The sequence below is a fragment of the Leuciscus leuciscus genome, assembly GCF_965113295.1.
Source record: "Leuciscus leuciscus genome assembly, chromosome: 16".
Lineage (NCBI taxonomy): Eukaryota > Metazoa > Chordata > Actinopteri > Cypriniformes > Leuciscidae > Leuciscus > Leuciscus leuciscus.
In genome coordinates this window covers 6273160-6295249 of record NC_138740.1, presented here as the reverse complement: position 1 = coordinate 6295249, position 22090 = coordinate 6273160, and the positions used below count along the sequence as shown (strand labels likewise).

Below are 22090 nucleotides of genomic sequence, written 5' to 3'. Positions count from 1 at the left end.
GATGAAAGGGGCGTTTCAGCGCCGCCCACGTGTGCAAATGAAATATCGAGCCCATAAACCGATTTGTAAACCACAAACGAAAAATGAAAAATCGAGCCAAAATCTCATTTTTCGTTTTTTAAACTAAACTAAAAAACGAATAAACGAGCTGGTTTTCATTTCTCGTTATTTCATTTCAAACAGGAAATGAAATTATCAAAAAGTACACGGACCCCCAAGAATGAGTTTGCAAAAACTTACAGACCATGAATTTTTTTTATTTTAATGATATTGACAACATATTTGTCAAGTTGCAGACATGAATGTATGTCCAACTGAAGAAGAGGCCCTATATTAACTGTCTACTTTTATATAGTACATATATTCATACTTCCATAAAGAGACACTTAAAAACTCATATTTTATTTGAAAAGAGACATGTCCATCCATTGTATAACTATATATCATCAGCACAAGCCATTGTGCTTGAACACCGACGATCGCCTCAAGTTAAACTGCATTGTTTCATTTACCTTCTGTGTCATTGCCCACAACGCTTACGTGACAGGACTTTGAAACAGCAAACAGCTAAAACAATAAAAGGCATGACTTACATCGCATCCTTTTTTATAAGCCCACTAAGATCCACTTATCATTTTCAAGAATTTATTTAATTTTTTTATTAAGCTGAATGATTAATACGGCCTAAAATGAACACTCGCCAAACGCGAGTAAAAATCAACGTTGGCGAGTATGAAACGGTGTCAATCACCAGTTGGCCAGTAACATTTTTATGAATTCTAACAATGCAGTGTTATGAGAACATGAGCAAACATGACCGACGCTCGGATTGATGGACCAGCGCTGCATCGAAAGTTTAAGGCGTGCCAATTTAAACATGCAAGCGCAAGAACAGTTTGAACTCAATTTGTTATTCGCAAGTGGTTTGGGAAGTTTCTGTGCGCAAAAGCACACGCCCAGAAAGCTGTGACTCAGACAGCGCGCAAATACTGAATTGAGCCGTTTAAAAAAAGTGCGTGTTTCAACGAGTATCCTAGTGAACATAGTCAAGTCAAGTCACCTTTATTTATATACAATACAGATTGTTTCAAAGCAGCTTTACAGTGATAACATGAAAATAATACAACAAAGTTTGTTTTTCGAAGAAAATGGCATCATCGTCCACCTTAAGTAAGGCAGATCAATAATATTGTTGAATATTAAATGTCCCCCAACTAAGCAAGCCATTATAGGTCAGAAGTCAGATTGGATCAGAACATTGAGAATATTTATCCAGTTCCATCTGGTTGAAGATCGGAGTCACGCCGGTATGGAGACGAGTTTGTTGAGGATCGGTGCCGATGAGGCCTTCACAGGGCTGATGAGGCTGACCCTTGAGGAAGGCGTTGTGGTCGTGTCTAGGCGCAGGTCCACCATCTGATCTGGATACGGCCCGGATCTGGCTGACTGCAGTAAACCTCATTAGCGTAGATGCCATTCTTCTTATGATGTAACGAGTACATCAGGTCAGGTCATCATAGTCAGTTAAACAGCTGAGAAAGAAAACACACATGTACAGTATAAGTAGGCTATATTGCATCAGTGCATTAGGTCTTAAAGTGACAGCAGCCTAATAATCCTGCTGCTCTCTCAAAGGACAAAGGGGAAAAAAACTTACTGCTCTTGATTGAATACCTTTTGTGACTTTAATGAAGATTAATCTGTTTAATTTAGTAATTAATGCAGTGTTATTTAACATTTGATCATTTTGATTAATTTATAATGGCCCTTTTGCAACTTTTCCCTGTATTTATTTCAGATATCTCTCAACAGGAGACTCATTCCGATCAATAGCTTTTAGCTACAGGGTGGGTTACTGCACAGTGGCAAGGGTGGTAAAAGAAGTGTGTGAGGCAATATTGTCTCTCTTGGTCCAGGAATACATGCTTGGTGTCTCACCAAAAGTGGCAGATGCAGAGGTGTGAAGGCCACTTGCATCCTTCACAATTTCCTACGTTATGAGGATGCTGATGCAGAGGAAGGAAGTTGTGCCCCCCTGCCATCAGAGCCACAGTTTGCCATGCAGCCCATCCAGCGAGCTGGCAGCAACAATGCCTCTAGGGAAGCACTGGAAATTAGCCAAAGGTACACCACCTACTTCTCTTCTCCAGCAGGTGAAGTTGCATGGAGGTATTCTGTCATCTAATGCCTCATAATTACTCCCACCACCATCAGGACCACTGCCATCAGTGCCATCCAGGACCACCACCAATAAAAATTAAAAAAAGGCTCTTTTAAAGCGTAACTCTCTCCAAAATGCAACCTAGGCTCTTTTTGTTAATCTACCCGAGGCAAACTTTCGTTTAAAAGCATAATTAGAATGGAAACGCCACTTTAAGTTTTACCGTATTTTCGTTTTAGGTTAAAATGCCTTGTGAATGGGAGTGAATGGAGCACTTTTATGATAGCATCAAAGCCCGTCTACGGAAAGCCTGTTCACTCCAACGCCCCATTAAGTCCTATTGGTTGTAGTTCCAATCTGAGTTCCACTGGGGGCGCTCGCCATGAGTGCAAAATGAATGGGAGTCAATGGGGCTAGACGGCTAAATTTGTCTCTTTCACCCGATTGCCGTTGAGAAATCTCAGATTTGATTGTAGGTTTTGCAAGTTCAACATGGGTTATAGGTCGAAAGTTGAATGAACGAGTACTTATGTCCTTTCGATTTCTTACAGGTTGAGTTGTTGTTGCCCATAACACACTAGCATTCTGCTAATGAACGCTGATTGGTCAGTGAAGGACTGATTACGACCAGAGATACCGCTTGATGGCATCGTGGCATCCGAAGCGGGACCAGAAACAAACAAAACAAAAACTCATCTAGCACGTGTGTTTACCTGTGTCAGCTGTGTTGTGTGTTTACCTGTGTCAGCTGTGTTGTCGATGCCTCGAGAGAAAAGAAAGTGCAGAGCGCGAAAGCACCAAAGTAAATGAAGGATTGCCGTGAAGCAGTATCTCTGGTCGTACGATGTGTATGACGTCATTGACATTTTGAAAGACTTTTTAAAGCAAATAAGTGACTCTAAAAAATCTAACACCAAGCAATGTGTAATTTCTTTGCATCCCCTTTCGAAAACAACATTCAAATTACTAGACAAAAAATTATATTCTGAGAAAAGTGGATTTTGATGTGTATAGCGCCATAGACCTCCATTCATTCTGCACTCGTCCTGTGAGCGCCCTCATATGGAACAAGAGTGGAACTGCAACCGGAAGTTTATTGAGTGGCACTTCTCCCCTCATTAGACTTTCTCTGATAGCATCCAAAATCACTATTTTTAAAACACTAAGGAGGCTCGATACGACATGAAACTTTGCTCAAAGTATCACCAGGGGCTCTACACATGAACTCGAGCATTGAGAACATTGTTTGTGTACACAGAGTTTACTGAAAAGAAAGATTTTGAACAACTCACTGTAGCTGTGTCCACCGGGATTTTGACAGTCAAGAATAGTCGATTTCCGAATGCGAATGAACTCTGAATTTTAGTATTGTTTCTTATATGAGGATCCTTTTTCAAATAAAAGGTCAATATTAATTTTCACTAACGAGAAAACAACAAATTGTCCGTGAATTTATATTGAAGTAAGCTTTAGGAGCTTTCCTCCCTGTTACGGAGATTGACTATTTTTGACTGACAAAATGTCGGCGGACGGAAACACAGCGAGTTGTTCAAAATCTTTCTTTTTAGTAAACTCTTTGTAATTCCAGTTTACATCCGGTGTTTTAATCCGTCTCTTTTGTCCACTTCCAACCACTTCTGTCCTGATTTCTTCGAGGGGAAAGTCTATGGGTGGGTAAATGTATGGGGTTTATTCAGATCTTTCAATCTAATGGACAAAATAAGCCCACACAATTTACATATGAACGCGACCGGAGCCGACAGAAAACACAAGCAGAACATCAGCTTTAGTTTCTGATCTAAGCAAGTCATCTCATGAATGTTTTTTTGTTTTGTTTGTTTATTTTAAAAAAAAAGAAGAAGCTGATTTACACAACAGAATTGAATTTTTTCTTTTGAACAATTGAACAACTGATTCTGTTTATTACCATGAAGCTGCTTTGAAACTATGTGTATTGTTTAAAACGCAATATATATATGTTTGTGTGTATATATATATATATATATATATATATATATATATATATATATATATATATATATAATAATCTAAGAGAAAACTATATTTTGTTGTTGTTGGCCTGGCTGATGTTCTTACCTTCAATGCCAGGAAACCAGGTCTGGAGCTTTCTTCTGAACTCAGCCTTCTCTTCTTCAGCGTGTTTAAAGTCAGCTACTAGTGAATTAAATGTGCTTCCTGGGGAGGCAGTGGACATGAGTGCTTCCTCTTGGGACGAGTTGGGCACAGGTACTTCCTTAGGGGACACAGTGGTCACTGATGCTTTAGGTACAGGTATTCCCTGTGGGGACCCGTCTGGCATGGGTGCTCCCGCAGGGGACTGGGCAGGCACAGGCTCTCCCTGCTGGTACCTAGCAGGAGTTGGGGCTCCATGTGGGGCCTCCACTATTCCCCACTGGCCTGAAGTGAGCCCACACCCGTTCTTCTCAAATTTTGAGCGTAAACGATCCTCTACCTCCATTATTGCCCACCACCTCCCTGCGCGGAGGGCTGTGACGAGCTCATGCTCACCTAAGGGGCTTAAGGGTTCTGTTTCTCTGGAACAGGAGGGCATGGTGGACATGCTCAGTTTGATGGATAAGCATCTTTGATGGCTGTAAGACATGTTGTTCAAAAAAAAAGTGTATAACCGAATGGCTGTTCGTGTGCAACGGTGAACTATCTGTGAAAAACTGTGAGAGAAAGAGAGAGGGAAGAGAAGAGATGACTTAAGTACACCCAGGAGCTCCGGAAGCTGGTTGCCTTAGTTTTATAACATTCATTAAATGTATCAATCTCTTTATGTATTATTATTCTTTACAATAAGCGATATGCCCAGTGGCAGTCCATCAGAGGAAGAAAAGGAGACAAAAATGATAAAAAATTAATATAACAACGAAGTTGATGAAGTTAACTTGTGTTGTATTAAAAAAAATTCTGTATTAAAAGTGTTGTTATTATACTTTTATTTTTAAATATACTAAAGTAATTAATTATACAGTGAAATATTTGTTTAAGAACTTCGGAAACTACCTTGACTATTGACAAGTTGTGTTGGTGATCGACGTGATTATAACGCGTATCAAGACTTTATCTAGACTTTAATTATCAGCAAATATATACAAATTATTTGTCTTAGTTTTTATTTGTCAATTTATTATTATATAATTGTATAATTAAGTAGGCTATAATTATCCCCAAAAAATTAATAAATATATACATATATAATATATATATATATATATAATGTCTTAAATACAAATATTTAGACATTTTATATAGATAATTATAGCCTACTTAACCCTAAAACAGGCAGCGTGACCTGAGAGTCTTTTTTGGGGCATAAGAATTTTTTTCCCCATCAAATCCTTTTTATCATTTCTCACAGCCTGGTCTGTCTTGAGTATGCTGGTCACATAATTTGCTTCAAATTTTTTGTGATAAATTAGTCAGCCTGACCTAAATCCAACATGGCTACCGGTGATGCAGGACATTCAGATTTTGAGGAAAGTAAATATATATTAAACTTACTTTTCTTCTGGAAAAATAATAATAATACTGCTAACATTAATTTTGAACATTGTCTTAAGGTGCTGAAGAATAAAATTAATTAATATGTTGTTCATGTTGTTATTTAGCACGTTTTGAAATATATGCGACTCCTGAGTCACGTTGCCTTTTTAGGGTATAAAAAAGGGATTCATTTTGACCATCTTTGTATTTTGAGTTTTTAATTCACTATATTACAATTAAATCCTAATCTAATCATGACAAACTATATATCGTTGGAAAGGTCTAAGACCCCTAAATATATATTTTAGCACTGTTTTTTGTTACAAACTATGTAGGAACAGTAATAGATAAATTTATGACAAGAGTGCACCTCAAAAAATCGACATCATAACAGGAGTTCTGGCGATTGTCACAAAAAAGTCGACGCACACACTTTTGATAATTGAAACTTTGGTTTTCATGCTAAAAGTTCATAATAAAACATAATCTAGTATTTGTCAATAAAAAATTATCAAATAATATTATACTCTATATATATTATCCTCTAAAATATAAAATTATCTTTTTTATCACTTTTTTATTACATCATATTTTAGTAGTTATCATAAATTAGGTATCATTTGAAAGCTTACAAACTCAGAATTCATCCTGTGAAAAACGTTTTGAAATTGGACATTGCGTTACCATAGAAACGGTACTCTAAATTCTATTATCGGGCTCCTCCCCTTTTGGGCGTAATCATGTTTCATAATTTATGATCAAAACCTTTTCTAATCTTGACAAAATATTGTCAGAAAGGTCTGAGTCTCAAGGTTCAATATTTTGTGATAGAAGTGATATTTGGACAGAAGTGTATTAATTTGTTACGGCAGAATGCATACAATTAAATTCAATGGAATGTATGTCACCTGGTGGCTATTTTTGGTATTACGCCTAAACAAAATCTCATGGGAACTTAAAGTTTTGTGATATCAACTTCAAATTTGGAACACAACTTGGTTAGATGAGTTCGTAAGCTTTCCAATGATATATAATTTGTCAACATTAGATCAGATAGGCCAGTAACAGTTAACAGATTAATGACTTGGTCCTTACCCTAATCAGGCAACGTGAACTGGGAGTCACAAGTCATAAAATCCAAAATATATCAAATATTTCAAAAATTCTTTTGGATATGTTTTACTTAAGTCCAGATGATACAAAAAATGACTCGATCCCCTGGTCAATAAAACAAAATGCATTTGATTATAATTAACATGACAATGTGTACAAAAGTAAAGTAGCCTAAATTCACGTTTATTTTTACGTTTCTGTCAATCTGAGGTCGGTGTCGTTGCCACAACGCGTTGCTATTGGTTGCGTCAAGTTGCGTGTGTCTTTCTTCGGATGAGGGTCTAAAACTCCAGAGTAGTGTCAGAGAATGTCTAATATGGCGAGAAGTTTCACTCTCACTACACTTCCGGCTTCTGAACTGGTTGCAGTTCCACTCTGATTCCATATGAGGGCGCTCACAGGACGAGTGCAGAATGAATGGAGGTCAATGGCGGTATACCCCTCAAAATCCACTTTTCTCAGGATATAATTTTTTGTCTAGTAATTTGAATGTTGTATTCGAAAGGAGATGCAAAGAAATTACACATTGCTGGGTGTTAGATTTTTTAGAGTCACTTATTTGATTTAAAAAAGTCTTTCAAAATGTCAATGACGTCAGAATGCTGACGTCATTAGCAGAATGCTAGCGTGTTATGGGCAACAACAACTCAACCTGTAAGAAATCAAAACGACATAAGTACTCGTTCATTCAACTTTCGACCTAAAACCCATGTTGAACTTGCAAAATCTACAATCACATCTGAGATTTCTCAACGGCAATCGGGTGAAAGAGACAAATTTAGCCGTCTAGCCCCATTGACTCCCATTCATTTTGCACTCATGGCGAGCGCCCCCAGTGGAACTCTGGTGGTACTACAACCAAAATTCGGTACAATAGGGCTTAATAGGGAGTGGACAGGCTCTCCGTAGACGGGCTCTGGTAGTGTGTGTGTGTGTGTGTGTGTGTGTGTGTGTGTGTGTGTGTGTGTGTGTGTGGACGGCAGGCGGAACCGTAGCAAAAGTTATGCGTTTTAAAATGAAAATGCACTAGTGTAAACGTAGGTATTCCACATTCTGCCCGGGAACCGATGCTCTCGAGCCAAATATAGTTATTTCAGTGGCCTATGTGGCTCGACGGCAGGAAGGAATAACCAAACAATTTTTAAATGTTTTTTTTTTTTCAATAAAAGTGTCGATTCAATTAAAAATCCACATATCACATATTTTAAAATATGACATAATTCAATGAAGCCTGTTTGTCATGTATAATACACCGACCAATCGTTATCTGGCACAAGTTAAAATTTCATTGGACAATGTGAAGTGGAGCGGTAATTTTCCAGTCATTCATAAATCGTTTGAAAATTCGACGGACAGACGAATTTACATTTATGAAGCGATCTGAATCTGCGTCAATGGATGCTAAAATCAGTGGCGGAGCTAGACTTTTAAAACAGGGCTGGCAAAGGGGTGGCAAGGTATTATTTTGGGGGGTCAATATACAAAGTGTTCAATTACACTAAAAATAAATTATTTTCCACAAAATGTATATAGATTAAATTGAAGTTGTTTATTTTCCAAAATGTACACAATTATATATGTATTAAGTATACAGCAAAAATAGAACAAGTATTCAAAGTGCTCCTTGGACTAATCAAGTCCAGTAGTAAACAAAAACTGAGGTAAACTTGGACCTGTCAAAACAAGGCAGGACAAGGCAGTTGTACACATTCAAATATGTACCAAAAGAATAATAATAGAACAACAATACAAAAAAACATAGAGCCCTTTAACACTGACTCTAATGATAAACTTCAATAGTTGTACCAGGTATGACCTGCATCTACCCAGTGGTATGACATCACTAAGTTCACAAAAACAAACATTCAGAACAGCATAATTCTGCGGTTCTGGTGAGATGAAGCAAAATGTTTTACAAAGTCCTCCATATTAATGGAATATGCCCTCCTTGACTCAACACTGAGTATGCACAGGTGACTTAATCTATCATCTGCCATTGTTGTCCTGAGGTGGGTTTTTATTAATTTAAGGGCAGAGAAACTTCTTTCGCAGGATGCAGTGCTAACTGGAATCACAACCGAAATTTTACTAAGCCTAAAAAGTTCATGGAAAACCTCTTCCAAAAACCCCACAAACTCAAGTAGAGAAGCTGGTCTCTCTCCACTTTTCTCCCTTCTTAAAAGAAGCCGTCTCGTTTGATGAAGCTCATGCTTAAGGTCTTCTAAATCTGACTCGAATGTTTTCCCAAAAGCAAGCAGGGGTTCCTCTTTTAAGAATGATGGGCTTTTGGGGTCAAGAGACTGCACTCCTTCCATTATCTCACAGTTAACTAATTACAACTAATTACAAAGCACTGCACAAAACCAGCACCAAAAGTCGCATTAATGGGTATATTATAGCTCATTTATAAAACAATAAGCCGGTCTGTCACAGGCTGAGGGACATTGCGATTTAAGAGACAGATTTTGAGATTGTCTGATTTGAATGTTTTTTTTACCACTGATTGATTTGTAAGAATGCCTCATGTGAGCAAGACTCTGAGATTGTAGCTGGTTTTCTACTCTCAGAATATGATGTTGATGATGATGATATTATAATAAAGCTAATAAAAGATTTTACAGGATCCACCTCTTAGTTTCTTCAGCTGTTTTAATTCAGTGATGTATAGAAGCTTGTTTCCGCCACAATAAAAGGTAATTGCGCCTTTTTAATCTCACAATTCACATTTCTAAACTCCTTATATCCTGCAATTCTGATTTTTTTCTCATAATTTCTAGCCTTGATTAATTTGGACAAAAATCATCCCTGCACAATGTCCATTGCATTGTGATGGTGGGAGTGGTCCTATGTGTGTATATACAATGCAGTTTTCTCTAAGCGGTTCTCAGAATTGTGTCCTTGGGACGAGGGCACGTTAATATATATATGATGTGCATGGATAAATCATTTATAATAAATTATTTCTTTATTGCAATATTCAATAAAAACAAGAATTGTCCATTTGTCCATTTCATGGTGACTTTAATATGTTGTTCAGGCAACACGTGCATACTATGATAGTTCCAATACGCAAACCAGGGAAAGATTGCACAAATCCAGGAAATTATAGACCAATTGCTTTGACATCTAACATCTGTAATATAATGGGGGGAAAAAAGGTAAATGAAAGGTTAATGTATTATGTGGAAAATAATAAAAAAAAATTCAAATATCAGAGTGGTTTTAGGAGAGGGAGAAATACCATGGATCCAGCTGTGTGTGTCTATAACATGAAATAAGAAAAGCACAAATAAATAGAGAGTGTAGTTACCCTGGAAATCCAGAGTTCTCACGAGAGCACAAGTTGAATTTGCTCAGCGAGTTTACTCTGGCGTCGAGTAATGATGCTCATTAAATATGCCCTTGTCTCCGAGCTGCACCAATCACATCGGGTTATCTGATATAGGCGGGCCAGAGGTGAGCTAAACAGATGACGACAGCGCTGTGACGTCGAAGTCATTAGTTAACATTGCAAGATGGCTATGGATGAACACCAGTTGTTTGAAACGGCTTTGGCCGCTACAATGAACGAGTTAGACTTGGCTTTTCATCTAAAACAGGAACAGAAGACGGCGCTCGAATCGTTCCTTTGCAAGAAGGGCGTTTTTGCTGTTTTGCCAACCGGATACGGCAAGAATCTAATCTACCAGTTAGCGCCGCTGGTAGCTAAGCGTATGGGGTTTATTGTTGTGATTGGTCGTAGTGTTATCTTACGTGCAGTGAGATTTTTAAAATGCATGCTTGGTGCCGCCCCTCGAGCTGGCCGATTTTCATTAGTCGACGCCAGACCATTAATCTTTCAGATTTAGGTCTGGATTTCCAGGCTAGAGTGTAGTGGCATTTTTCTTTGATATAGAGAAAGCATACAACATGATGTAGAGAGAGAAGGGCTGTTAATCAAATTAGGCAAGTTAGGAATTAAAGGTCAAATGTATAGATGGATCAAGGATTTTTTATTAGGGAGAGCAATAAAAGTTAGAATAGGAAACAGATATTCAGAGAAAAGTTTATGATCGAAAATGGAACTCCACAAGGAAGTATAATGAGTCCTTTATTATTTGCTATAATGATAAATGATGTATTTGAGGATTTGGAGAATGGGCTGGGGTTTTCACTTTTTGCTGATGATGGGGCAATCTGGAAGAGGGGAAGGAACATTGATTTTATTGTAAAAAAAAATTAAATACAGGAGGCTATTACAATAGTTGAAGAATGGTCATATTGATGGGGTTTAAAATTCTCAGTTGACAAGACAAAGATAATGTTTTTTTGAGGTAAATCTAAAATTATATAATAAAGAACTGAAAAGAGTGAAACATTACGTTTTTAGGGTTGTGGTTTGACGAAAGAATTACATGGGCGATGCATATCCAGAAAATATTGGACAAATGTAAGAAAGTGATAAATATAATGAGGTGTTTAGTAGGAAGTGGATGGGGAGCAGGTAGAATGGCATAAAAAAACATATATAGTGGGCTGATTAGATCTGTATTAGATTATGGTTGTGTGGTGTATGGATCAGCAGCAGATACGTCTGTCTCTTAGGTCAGAGAGAAAAATAAAAATAAAGCACCATGGTATAACAATACTACGCATGTTTTAAAGAGAGAAACCCGTATTTTAGAGCGTAAATGGAAACAAACTAATTTAGAGGTCTTTAGAATCGCGTGGAAAGACAGTATGTCACGTTATAAAAAGGCCCTAAAAGCGGCCAGGGCTGAGCACCTCCGCAAACTAATAGAAAACAACCAAAATAATCCAAGGTTTTTATTTAACACCGTGGCTAAACTAACAAATAAACAGACGTCACCCGAACAAAATATCCCGTTACAGTTCAGTAGTAATGATTTCATGAACTTCTTCACTGAGAAAATAGAAAGCATCAGAACCACAATTGTAAACGTTCAATCTTCAATCGCGCCTTATAATTCAGCTTCAATTATCACCCCGCAAGAACAATTACAGTGCTTTACAACTATAGAACAAAAAGAGTTAAATAAACTTATCACTACATCTAAAACAACATGTTTATTAGATCCTATACCAACTAAACTACTGAAAGAAGTGTTACCTGTAGTGGAAGATCCTCTCCTCAATATTATTAACTCGTCTTTATCTTTAGGTCATGTTCCTAGAACATTTAAACTGGCAGTTATAAAACCTCTCATTAAGAAACCACAATTAGATCATAATAATCTAGCAAATTATAGACCCATTTCAAATCTTCCATTTATGTCTAAAATATTAGAAAAAGTGGTGTCCGCTCAACTGGGCTCTTTCTTGCAACAAAATGATATCTATGAAAAGTTTCAGTCAGACCGCATCATAGCACTGAAACCGCGCTCGTTAAAATCACAAATGATTTACTTTTAGCTTCTGACCAAGGCTGTATCTCAATACTAGTTTTACTTGATCTTAGTGCTGCGTTCGATACTATAGATCACACAATACTCTTAGATCGACTACAAAATTATACTGGTGTTCAAGGACAAGCACTAAGCTGGTTCAAATCATACCTATCTGACCGCTACCATTTTGTCTATTTAAATGGAGAAAAATCGATCATAACTCCAGTAAACTATGGAGTGCCGCAGGGATCTGTATTAGGCCCTCTGTTATTTTCAATATATATGATGCCACTTGGAAATATTATAAGGAAACATGGAATTAGTTTCCATTGTTATGCTGATGACACTCAAATATATATTTCATCAAGGCCGGATGAAAACGCTAAATTTTCCAAATTGACAGAGTGTGTTAAAGATATAAAAGATTGGATGACGCGTAATTTTCTTTTATTAAATCCAGACAAGACAGAGGTAATACTTATCGGTTCAAAAAACCGCCCACAAAACCTCGCACAATACAACTTTAACATCATAGGATGTCCTGTTACTTTATCCTCTACAGTAAAAGACCTGGGTGTTATACTCGATTGCAACCTGTCTTTTGAAAATCATATTTCATATGTTACAAAAACAGCCTTTTTCCACCTTAGAAACATTGCTAAGCTACGTAATATGCTATCAGTTTCTGATGCAGAAAAGTTAGTTCATGCATTCATGACCTCGAGACTGGATTACTGTAATGCCTTATTAGCTGGTTGTCCTGCATCCTCAATAAACAAGCTACAGTTAGTCCAAAATGCCGCCGCTAGAGTTCTTACGAGATCAAGAAAATATGATCATATAACACCGATTTTATCATCACTGCATTGGTTACCTATAAAGTTCCGTATTAATTACAATGTATTGCTACTGACTTATAAAGCCCTAAACGGCTTAGCTCCAGTCTATTTAACGGATCTTCTATCGCCCTATAATCCATCGCGCTCTTTAAGATCACTAAATTCAAGGCTTTTGGTCATACCTAGGATATCCAGAACCACCAAAGGAGGGAGAGCATTTTCACATTTGGCTCCAAAACTCTGGAATAGTCTTCCTGATACTGTTCGTTGCTCAGACTCGCTCTCCCAGTTTAAAACTAGATTAAAGTCGCATCTCTTCAGCCAGGCATTCATATAATCCCACAGTTCAAACTACAATCCGGCCTCTAGCTCATAAATGCCAGAGGAGAACTGGCCCCTGACTGAGCCTGGGTTCTCCCAAGGTTTTTTTTTTCTCCATTAGGTCACCTGATGGAGTTTTAGGACACCATTAGGTCACTTGATGGAGTTTTTCGGTTCCTTGCCACTGTTGCCTTTGGCTTGCTCAGTTGGGGATATTTTGGGGATATTTAATTTAATTTTATCAATCAATAAATTCCTCTTGAAACAAACTTTGTTGTATTATTTAAATTGAATACTGTGAAGCTGCTTTGATACAATCTGTATTGTGAAAAGCGCTATACAAATAAACTTGACTTGACTTAGACAGTGTACAGCATCAGGTATTGAGACTATGTACAGGAGCTATAAAAACTACACCAATTATAGCACTACAGTAGAAATGGGGGAAATGTCATTAGAAATGAGAAGGATACAGTTATCACTGAATTATTGGGCCATAGTCAAGGCCATAGTCAAGAGCATCCAACACAAGACAAAGCCCTGTTGGGAAAAAGAGAGGAGGAAAACAAAAAGCTTCGGATGGACAGTCATACAGAAAGCAACAGAACTTAAAGTTAATCAGTTAAAAGTTAGTCCAACTAAACCACTACCAGTAATAAAACCTTGGTTACTTTCAGACGCCACAGTAGATTTTACATTGTTAGAAAAGAAAAACAAGAATAAGGAATGTAATTCATGTAATGTGCAGACATATATTAATGAGTACCACAGCTATGTTCAGATCTACACAGACGCATCAAAGAGTGTAAGATAGGAGTTGCTTTTACTGTTCCAGAGTTTCAGTTATCAATAAGGAAAAGGATCAGTGATGAGTTATCTGTTTATACAGGAGAAATGATTGCACTATTATTAGCAACACAGTGGATAGAGGAGATAAGACCTTTGAAATCAGTTGTTTGTTCAGACTCAAGTTCATCATTGGCTAGCTTACAATACAGTCATTCGGAAAGTAGACCAGACATTTTAATAGAAATACAGCAAACATTATACAGAATTCAAATGATGGGACTTAAAGTGATATTTTTATGGGTACCCGACTACCCGCAGATACAAATCAAATGGCAGATAAGGCAGCAAAAGAAGCCATAAAAAACAATTACATTAACTAAAGTGTTAGTATAAGTAAGAATGAAATCAAGAGTATTATTAAGGAAAGGTTGAAGGTAAGGTGGCAAAAACAATGGGATATGGAGAAGAAAGGTCGATGGTATTACAGAATTCAAAGGAAAGTGGGAGAGAAGTGCAGGAAAAAACAGGAGAGATGAGATAATATCAAGGATGAGATTTTTTACATGAAATGGGTAAACATGATACGGGAAGGTGTGAATTTTGTGAGCAAGAAGAAACTGTGGAACATGTTATGCCATACTGTCAGAAATACAAGCCTGAAAGAAGGATTCTAATGCAAAATCTAGAAAAAATACAAATTCAATTCATACTAGGAGATATTTTACAAAATAACTCGGGAAATTAATGTTATAGTTTTATTTTTCAGTATCTTAGAATAACTAATTTGTGGGAGAGGATATAAAAATGTAATTTTGATCCACACTCCATACCAGTCGGTGGCGGTAATACACCATTTTGTTGTTTGTCAACCGCCAATAAAATCTTGAAGAAGAAGAGTGCATGTCAGAGCACAAACCAAGCCATGTAGTACAATAATTGTCTGTAGACCTCCGAGACAGGATTGTATTGAGGCACAGATCTGGGGAAGGGTACAGAACAATTTCTGCAGCATTTAAGGTCCCAATGAGTACATCATCCGTAAATGGAAGAAGTTTGGAACCACCAGGACTCTTCCTAGAGCTGGCCACCCGGCAAAACTGAGCGATCGGGGGAGAAGGGCCTTAGTCAGGGAGCTGACCAAGAACCCGATGGTCAGTCTGACAAATCTCCAGCGTTTCTCTGTGGAGAGAGAAGAACCTTCCACAGGGTTCCCACACCTCGGTTAACCTCAAATTCAAGTACCTTTCAAGGACTTTCCAGGTCCAATACCCTCAAGTTCAAGGACTTAATGTGGGGACACGTTTGTTGTGTCCAACAACAAATGTTGAGGTACCATCGTAGTAGTTTTGTGCACTTGAACGTCATGGCAACGTACAACACAAAGTACCTCACGCGGGAAACACTTAACGTAACGCGTAAATGTGCGTAACTAACGCAAATCATGCAAGCTAGAATGCATAAGCCACGAAGTGTTGGCGAAATAACACATAAGCGGACCGGAGGGAATAATATGGAATTTTGCACAAAATAAATTCAAGCACTTTCAAGGACCTGCTTTATCTATGTATGTTTACTTTCAAAAACTTTCCAGGGCCTTGAATTTATTTTATTTTTTCAGATTCACAAACTTTCAAGGATTTCAAGGACCTGTGGGAACCCTGCTTCCAGAAGAACAACCATCTCTGCAGTAATGAATGAATGAATGAGGTATTTCTATAGCGCTTTCATATGTACTACTGCTGTACACCCAAAGCGCTTTACAATCATATCAGGGGATCTCTCCTCAACCACCACCAGTGTGCAGCATCCACTTGGATGATGCGACGGCAGCCACAGTACAACGGCGCCAGTGCGCTCACCACACACCAGCTATAGGTGGAGAGAGGAGAGAGAGTGATAGAGCCAATTCAATGTAAGGGGATTATTAGGAGGCCATGATTGGTAAGGGCCAATGGGTGGAATGTGGCCAGGACACCGGGGTTACACCCCTACTCTTTACGAGAAATGCCATGGGATTTTTAATGACCACAGAGAGACAGGACCTCGGTTTTACGTCTCATCCGAAGGACGGTAATCCACCAATCAGGCCTGTATGGTAGAGTGGCCAGACGGAAGCCACTCCTAAGTAAAAGGCACATGACAGCCCACCTGGAGTTTGACAAAAGACACCTGAAGGACTCTCAGACCATGAAAAATAAAATTCTCTGGTCTGATGAAACAAAGATTGACCTCTCTGGCCTGAATGGCAAGTGTCATGTCTGGAGGAAACCAGGCACCGCTCATCACCTGGCCAATACCATCCCTACAGTAAAGCATGATGGTGGCAGAATCATTCAGAGGCAAGAACTGAGAGACTAGTCCGGATCGAGGGAAAGATGAATGCAGCAATGTACAGAGACATCCTTGATGAAAACCTGCTCCAGAGCGCTCTGGACCTCAGACTGGAGCGACGGTTCATCTACCAACAGGACAACGACCCTAAGCACACAGCCAAGATAACAAAGGAGTGGCTACGGGACAACTCTGTGAATGTCCTTGAGTGGCCCAGCCAGAGCCCAGACTTGAACCCGATTGGACATCTCTGGAGAGATCTGAAAATGGCTGTGCACCGACGCTCCCCATCCAACCTGATGGAGCTTGAGAGATTCTTGAGAAGAATTGGAGAAACTGCCCAAAAATAGCTGTGCCAAGCTTGTAGCATCATACTCAAAGACTTGAGGCTGTAATTGGTGACAAAGGTGCTACAACAAAGTATTGAGCAAAGGCTGTGAATACTTATGTAAATGTGATTTTTCTTCTTTTTTTTTTCTTCTTTTTTTTTATAAATTTACAAAGATTTCAAACATACTTCTTTCACGTTGTCATTATAAGGTATTGTTTGTAGAATTTTGAGGACAATAATGAATTGAATCCATTTTGGAATAAGGCTGTAACCTAACAAAATGTGGAAAAAGTGAAGTGCCGTGAATACTTTCCGGATGCACTGCATATTGATGATAACAAATTTTAATGTTAGGTGCAATTACTCGTGATTAATTACAGAAGCCTTAACTATTTTTTTTTAAACCAATCGACAGCCCTAATCCAAATATGTTTGATGCCACCATTACAGATATTGACGTGAGGTCACAAATAAGTAGATCATGATTCAGAAATTAGAACAAGAAAATATTTTTTTAATATTTCAGAAAAAAGGCAACTAAATGTACAAACTAATATTAGTAAAGTTGAATCACATTGTGCCTTTCATGAAACAGAACAATTTTGTGTGTAAATTTTACGCAAAAACATTCTTGTGTAAAATGTTGAGTTAAAACATTTTTACATAAATTCAATTTAACTCGACAATTAATGCAAGTATGGTTTTGTGGACGATTTACTGCTAGGTGCTTAGATTTGGTACATGAAAACTGAGTTTAGATCATGCTAATCAACTGTCTAATAAATTAAACTTTGATTCTATGTCACCTCTGAATATAGACTAACAGTCTTTCTTCTCTCATCTGATCTGAGGCATCAGTGCAGGTAGGAGTTGAGTGTGTTGATACTGCACTTTGTGATTTCTGAGCACTGGTCCTGGTTCTTCCTGATCCTGTAGAAATGCTCCACATAGTTGGATCGTCCCAGGAGCTCGACAAAATCCTCGTCGTGAGTGATAACAAGCAGCTGGAAGTTGCGTTGGCGAGAACGACTCTTGATTATCCTGCAAAGAAACCAATGGCACATCTTTTAGTTAGTTAAAGTGTCAAAAGGCAAATAAAAGTTCTTGTTTTGTCATTTTGCTCTTGCTGTAAATACATTGTGTTTCCTCTTTAAAGACGGGCTGTATTTATGCAACAACAAAAAAAAGACTCACTCCACCAGTGCATGTGCCAAGGACTCTATATTCTCTCTGTCTAAATTGGTGGTGGGCTCATCCAGCGCCAGAATCCCACAGTTCAGACAGAACGTCTCAGCCAGTGCCAACCGTATTATGAGGGAGGCGAGAACCTACAGACAAACATGCAGAAAACATTTAAATGGGAACCTTGGGTGATTCTAAGAGAGATTTTTTTTTTCACTGGAGTGATAGAGAAACACAAGATACACGTAGATGCTTTTTGACCTTTTGTCCAGCACTGCAACGTCCCCGCATGTCCAAAGCCGTGTCTCCTTTGACCATTACCACTCTATAGTTGTAAGTCCTTCTTTTCAGGCCGGCAGAGGCGTTCTCATCCACATCAGAGCGAATCTCTACGTACTCAATGTCTGTGGGAGATCAGGAGACATACTCATGGTAAAAGGTCACTATATATAATAAGTATCAAACAATCAAACAAAGGTTTGACAGCTTATCAAGCAGGACAAAAGATTCATGAAAACAAAGCCATAATTGCAGACAAACATTTGTGTGTAAAGGCAGACCTTGTCCCCTGTATGTGCTCCGCCATAAATCTCTGATGATTTTATTAATCTCCTCCATCTTCATGCTGTGAAACTTCATTATTGTTCTGTAACAAAAAATAGCTTCATGAATATTCATATATAGGAATGCACGATATATCTGTATATCTGATATATCTTTTTTTTTTTTATTGGTATCCGTCAATATTGGTTATTTAATTGTGCATGCTAGCCTTGCTGCAGTATTCTGTGTTATAGGTGTTACTCAGTGTTACACAGTGTTACGCTAATATTAGTCTCTCTGTTTATCCTGAGGTTTACCACAGCCCCCCGGATCCAGGGCGTATCCGTATCTAATGAAGGACCTGCTCCTGGACACAACGACAACGCAGTCCTGAAGTCTCAACTAGTCTCTCCCCTGTGAAGGCCTCCTTCCCTTCACCTCTGTACAGATAAAACGCTGTCGGGATAATTCCAGTTCATGTGGCTACGCGGAAGCGATACATTTTTTTAATCATTTTTCAAGGCTTGTACCTTGAAACCTATTTCATGGTTTGTGTTCTCGAGTTTTGTGCAAATGTGTGGCCGGATCGCATTGAGGATTTTCTGTTAGAACAGTGTCGTGTTAGCGGCCCCTAAGTAAATAACTAATGATCGTTGCGACAGAAGTGAATCAATCAAAACTAACTTTAGCTGGACAATAACTTTATTCTAGAGCTGCTGTAAAGCCAAAACAGTCTCTGTTACTTTAATTTCCTATTATCACTGTAAAGCTGCTTTGAAACAATCTATATTGTTAAAAGCGCTATATAAATGAAGTTTACTTGACTTGACTGGAGGATTTGGTGCCAACAGATCCTGAGTGTCATTGACAAATATCTTATAAAATGTGCTGCCGCTCCCTATACACAGTAGCCTGGGAAAACCCAGACAACTTCCGGCAAATTCAGATTTGCTCGAGAAGTAGTCTGGCAAAGAGCTCATTTAAGCCCATTTCTAATCCGTCGAAATCGCGGCATCAATCAGAAACGTTGAGGCGGGCTTTACACGATGATGATCGCTCTGATTGGTTTTAGGTCTATCCAATTGCGCCCAAAAAGCATTTGAGTGACGTCCGTTCAACTTTTAAATGCATTATTATATTCAAATTGCAAACACATGAGGACAGTCTCCATGAAAGACCCACTGGCAGATGAACGTGCTGCTACATTTCTCTCCGAAACGGTAGGAAATTAAATTAGATTTAATAGAGGATTTTAACTGTGACACGATGATTAAAGGGATAGTTCACTTTGAAATTAAATTTTGGTATGTTTTAGCTTACCTCAAGGGCATCCAAGATGTAGGTGTCTTTTTTTCCGCAGTAGTTTCAATTTTGATATTTTTAGGTCAAACCGTTCTTGTCTGTCAGTCATATAATGCAGGTCTATGGTCATTATCTCAAAACACAAGCACAGAGTCCAAATTAAAACAATTCCCCGTCGTCCAAATTAAACAATTCCCCATCGTAAGTACACATTGATGGCCTAAGACACGAAACGAGCGGTTTGTGTGAGAAAACGAACAGTATTTATATCGTTTTTACCTCTTGTACACAGCCGCGTCCAAGTGATCTGAGAGCGCGGGCGGGTATAGATATATACAATAGAAGTCGCCTTGGCTACTGCAGTTCATTGGAACGAAACCGTAGCCAATGCGACATCTAGTGTATATATCTATACCCGCCCGCGCTCTCAGATCACTTGGACGCGGCTGTGTACAAGAGGTAAAAACGATATAAATACTGTAGTGTTATAGTGTTATGACTGTATAAATACTTATCCCCGGATAATCGGAAGATGATGATGATGATGATGACTTTACAATAAGGTAAATAAACTAATGAGCTGCACTTCTACAGCATTTGTTAGTCTTTGTTAATGTTAATTTAAACATTTACGAATACTATTAAAATCAAAAGTTGTATTTGTTAACATTAGTTAATGCACTATAAGGTAACATTAACAAACAATGCACAGCTGTATTTTATATTTACAAATATAAATATAATTTACAAATGTATTGCTCATGGTTAGTTCATGTTAGTTAATAGATGAACTAATGTTAACAAATTAAACCTTATTGTAAAGTGTTACAAATTTATCTTCTTTGTTAGTGTGCATAAAACATTAAAAGTAGTCGACAAACAAAATGGAGATAAAATCTCTTATTTTATGCAATATTTACTGAAATATCCAAATTTACTGAAGTTATTTTATTTTATTCAATGATAAGCCATATCCGGTGTTTGCTAGAAGCAATGTGACAAACCCTGAAACTTTGAAATAATCTGTTGTGGTTTTAAGAGAGTTGCAAAATTTGGCATAAAAACTGCTATTTCTGGTGCAAACTGAATACAATCTAAAATAGAGATTATGCAATAAATGCTGTTGATTTATTAATTTATTCACAATGGAGCAGTAATGAGTGACTAATAGACCACTATAGCTACTGTGTCTCAAGTACTGATTATTCAATATTTGGAGTGACATGACTATACTGACAACTGTGATCTTTTATAAAGTAAAGAAAAGTCATTGACAATTTAAACTCGATATCTTAAAGAATAAGAATAAGAAATTGAAGAGTAACGGCTGAAAAATCAGGATAACGCCTCTGCACTGTAGATAGGCTGATGACGGCAGAACGATTCAGACAACCACAGGCCTGCTGATGTAACTTCTGTGAAGATGCAGGACGATACCGATCTAAACCAACGATAATGATTTGTGACTTCCTCTGTATATTCCTCAACAGAAACCATAATTTTTTGTAAATTTGATTTTAAATTTGTGCAGAACAGAGACCAATGAAAATGAGATCAAATTTGGACGAGTCAAATGAATGTAAATTGTACACAGATCTCATAAACTATAAATGAGTGGTCAGTGCTTGTGCATCGAACCACTTAGCCAGGGTCTTCATGCAGGAGAGAATCAACATTAAAATATGATCTGAACCAGTATAGTTCCACAAGGACCTGAGTTTAGTGTTAGTACTAGTCCCACAATTGTGTGGAAAAATATCATATGCAAGTGTATTTGCCCATGTGACATCACAGACCCCGTAATATCCTAACAAACTGCTTTTGTAGCTCGGTTAAATGCTTTTGTTTTAATGAGGAGGATGTTTTAACAACTTCTAGGGTATTTTAACGGTATAAAGACCTTTTATGTGTCAAAAGGTCAAGGGAAATTTGATTTCTCATGTCATGAGCCCTTTAAAGTACAATAACAATCAAAGGCATTTCCTGCAAATAAAATGATGCTTTCTTTATTACTTTTCTGCAATTTTACCTATGTTGTAGCTTACTCTAACTTTACTGGGTATTGCAGTGATTATTGTTTGTTCTTGTATGAAAAATTGCTTGTTTCTCTTACATAAAGCGCTTTGTATAATCTCATCTGCTGAACAATTTCTTAGTATTTTCTGAATAAATATACAAAAATGTGTATAGTGTGTAATATAATGTTTTGGACCAAATTTTGTATACATTACACAATTATTTTACATGGCAAGATCACCATAGCAATGGTTATAACATGTTA

General features: G+C 37.8%; 1 protein-coding gene across 1 annotated transcript in view; it reads right to left on the bottom strand.

The window, feature by feature from the left end:
• Positions 1-17275: 17275 nt before the first annotated feature.
• LOC309477796 (DNA repair protein RAD50-like) overlaps positions 17276-22090 on the bottom strand; it is a 41432-nt gene continuing 36617 nt past the window's right edge. Inside the window, exons 23-26 of the mRNA XM_082141208.1 lie at positions 18525-18610; positions 18226-18368; positions 17977-18110; positions 17276-17823 (exon numbers count right to left, since the gene is read on the bottom strand). Coding sequence (XP_081997334.1) covers positions 17637-17823; positions 17977-18110; positions 18226-18368; positions 18525-18610 — 550 coding nt within the window. The 3' untranslated portion in view covers positions 17276-17636. The remainder of the gene's footprint in view (positions 17824-17976; positions 18111-18225; positions 18369-18524; positions 18611-22090) is intronic.